We start from the raw sequence: 3,229 nt of genomic DNA, 5'->3' as shown, positions 1-3,229 counted from the left end.
GATTTATAAGACAGCTCTTAAGCCTTCTTACTTGCCTTGTGTCTAGTCAATACAGGTAAGGTTTATTTCCACTATTATATTTCAACAGTTTGGTGTCTTTGGGTATGTAGACTCGTCCTCTGAATACTAGTAGATCATCTTGAATGTCCCAATTTGAGGGAGTGCACTTGTCTGTGGATGAAGTGTGCTGTAATACCAGCCGGAGTCCATGATCGGTGATGCTGTCCTTTGTCTTGCAGGTCAAGATGCATTGTTTGATATCAGTGTTGATGGGATCGAGGTTCTGAATGGCTTGAATGAAGACTTCTGATGGAAGAAGGACTTCTTCCATAGGAAGTTCACCCCCCCCTTCAGACACATCTTGATCAATACGTGATAGGGCGTCTGCTTTATCCAAATGGGTTCCTGGGACATGTCGAAGGCAATAATTGAACATAGATAGGTATAGTACCCATTGCACTTGTCAAGGATTCAATTTCTGGGGGTCTTTGAAGTATGTGAGATTCATATGATCTGTCAAAACTTCCACTGGTTTGACACATCCTTCAATGTAGTGTTGCCAGGCTTTGAAACATCTGATGATTGCCAAGAGTTCTTGATCATAGATCTCATATTGTTGTTCTATGGGAGAGAAGGACTGAGACAGGAAAGCACATAGATGCCATCTTCCATCAGATTGTTTCTGAGAGAGGATGCTGCCAGAAGCTTTTAGGGAGGCATCTGATTCTATCTGGAATGGTTTAGTAACATCAGGCTGCACCAAGAGTGGTCGAGTCTTGAAACATTCTTTGAGTTGATTGATGGCTTTGTCGTGATCATCAGCCCAACTCCACTTGATTCCTTTTGCCAATAGGTCAAATAGGGGTCATGCAACTTTAGAGTATCCTGGGATAAATCAGAGGTAGAAATTGGCGAAGCCTAGGAACTGTTGTAGGGCTTTGACGCTATTTATCTTTGGCCAATTCAGTACTGCTGATACCTTGTCTTCTGCCATTCCTATTTGTCCTGGTTGGAGAATAAACCCTAGAAATTTGACTTCTGATATATCAAAGAAGCATTTTTCAGGTTTGAGGAACAGATCTGATTTCTTCAAATGCTGGAGAACCAACTGAGTGCATTGTTGGTGTTCTGCATGATTGGTAGAATAGATGAGGATGTCATCAATGTAGATTACTAGCCATCCTTCTAGTAACAGATCTACAAATATACCATCCATCATAGCTTGGAAGGTTGCTGGAGAGTTTGTCATTCCAAAGAATATAACTATTGGTTCGAATAACCCCCGTGGAGTAATAAATGCTCCCTTCCATTCATCGCCTTCTTTGATGCGCACGTTGTTGTATCCTGCACATAGATCAAGTTTGGTGAACATAGTTGGCTTGGCAGAGGCAACACAATCTAGTAGATCTTCTACTTGTGGAATAGGGTAGGCATTCTTGATGGTAGCGTCATTGAGTTTTCTGTAGTCCTGACATGGTCATAGATCTCCTGATTTCTTATTGACAAAGAAGAATGGGGATGCCATAGGGGACTTTGATAGACGGATATAGCCTTTCCGCAGGTTCTCTTTGATAAAGGTATCCAACTCCTTGAGCTTTGCTGGTGATAACAGGTAAATCTTCCCTCACTGGGGTTTGAAACTGGCTTCCAAAGCGATTGCATGATCCCAGGGTTTCCATTCTGGTAGTCGTTCAGCTGTGCTTTTGTTGAATACAGAAAGAAAGTCATTTAGGTATTCTGGGATTTTACTAGTGATAGTCTTGATTGCTCATAGAAGCTGATCCCAACAAAAGCACATTCACCTGGTGATTCAATTGATTACTGGATTGAAATGTTTGAACCATGAGAGACCTAGGATAATTGAATTCCTATCAAGTACTGTCGCATAAGCTTCTATCTTCATTAGCTGCCCAGCTAAAGATATGGTGAAGAAGACCTTGTGTTTGATGTCCACGGATTTATTTGGTGATCCATCAACATTGAATACTGGTCTGGGTGTAATACTCTGGTGCTGGAGGTCGTGATCTTGAGCAAATTAGATGTCGATATAATTCTCCATTGCTCCTGTGTTGAGCAATGCTTCAGTGGTGACAGTTTTGGCATAGTTTTTTAAAATACAGGGCAAATAAATAGATTTATGAGCTAATCTTGCCTGATATAAATAGTCCTCAGTGCCAGTACTTTGATTTGATGTCACGGTGATTGAAGACTTCAAAAAAACTTCTCAGAAGATATAGCCTGAATGTATTCTTTGGCTATCCCCTCCTCATTGGAAGAATCCTTGGTTTCATCCTTCTCCTGAGTAGATGTGTCGTGCGATTCAATCACCCTGATATGATTATTTGGGCATTGGCAGCTTTGATGTCCAGGCTTGTGACATCTGAAACATAACTTCTTCTCCATGTGCTCCTTGTGATCTTTATCTGACAGATGTCTAATCCACTGATCGTTAGATGATACTTCCTTTGATGATCCATCCCTGGTCTCAACTGCCCGATTGCAGTGTACAAACTTGTTGCGACCAAAAGAGCGATTGGCAGATGGCATGAATAAAGGTCTGTCACCAAAGATATTGATCATAGATTGGCAGATATATTGGACACTGTTGAGATATCCTACTGCAGTGACTGGTAATGGTGGTTGTGTGGCAATCTTGATCAGGAGAGCAGGAGGAATAAGACACTGGAGTTCTCAAATTTGCCCTAATTTGTTTAATCCACTAGCTTGTAAGAGAGGTCAAAGAGTTGTGACAAATTGAAGACCATTTCCTCTGCACTTTACCCAGGTACATTTACTGATTTTGTTTAGTGCTGCCTGAGTGTCATCCTCTACTCCAAAGGTCTGGATGAAGGACTTTCTAAAGTTTGCCCAACTAGGCAATCCTATGGGTGGCGCATTGTCAGAATCAGATATGGGTTCTTCTGCATCAGTGATGATTGTATGGATGAAGAACTGGGCAGGTCCCTTGATATATGAAAGGGCACATTGAACCTCATCTTTGTTGGTCTGGATCTTCTTGGTGTTTCTGGCAAAGTACAGGTATAAGTTGTCCAGCAATTCCTTGCTCTTTCCTTTGTCCCCTTCAAATTGGTTGGGTTTGTTTACTGCTCTGCTGTTGTTGTTGGACATGTCTCCTTCTTCCTGATCACTGGGTTCTGGGTCATTGTCTTCTGGGTTGTTGTCACGCGATGACCCGCAGTGACTCCAGCCCTAACCCAAAACCTAACCC

At 42.0% G+C, this 3,229-nt stretch overlaps 1 protein-coding gene across 1 annotated transcript; it reads right to left on the bottom strand.

Annotated features, from left to right (window-relative positions):
• Positions 1 to 895: 895 nt before the first annotated feature.
• On the bottom strand, positions 896 to 3,129 carry FIBRA_08953 (uncharacterized protein; the record flags this gene model as incomplete). Its single annotated transcript, XM_012330561.1, has 3 exons — positions 896 to 1,468; positions 1,505 to 1,599; positions 2,796 to 3,129. The coding sequence occupies 3 exons, from the start codon at positions 3,127 to 3,129 to the stop codon at positions 896 to 898; spliced, it is 1,002 nt and encodes a 333-aa protein (XP_012185951.1).
• Between the last annotated feature and the right edge of the window lie 100 nt (positions 3,130 to 3,229).

Source organism: Fibroporia radiculosa, assembly GCF_000313525.1.
Source record: "Fibroporia radiculosa TFFH 294 genomic supercontigs, scaffold5274, whole genome shotgun sequence".
NCBI lineage: Eukaryota > Fungi > Basidiomycota > Agaricomycetes > Polyporales > Fibroporiaceae > Fibroporia > Fibroporia radiculosa.
The sequence above is the reverse complement of the archived record's forward strand: the minus strand, read 5'-3'. Positions and strand labels throughout refer to the sequence as shown.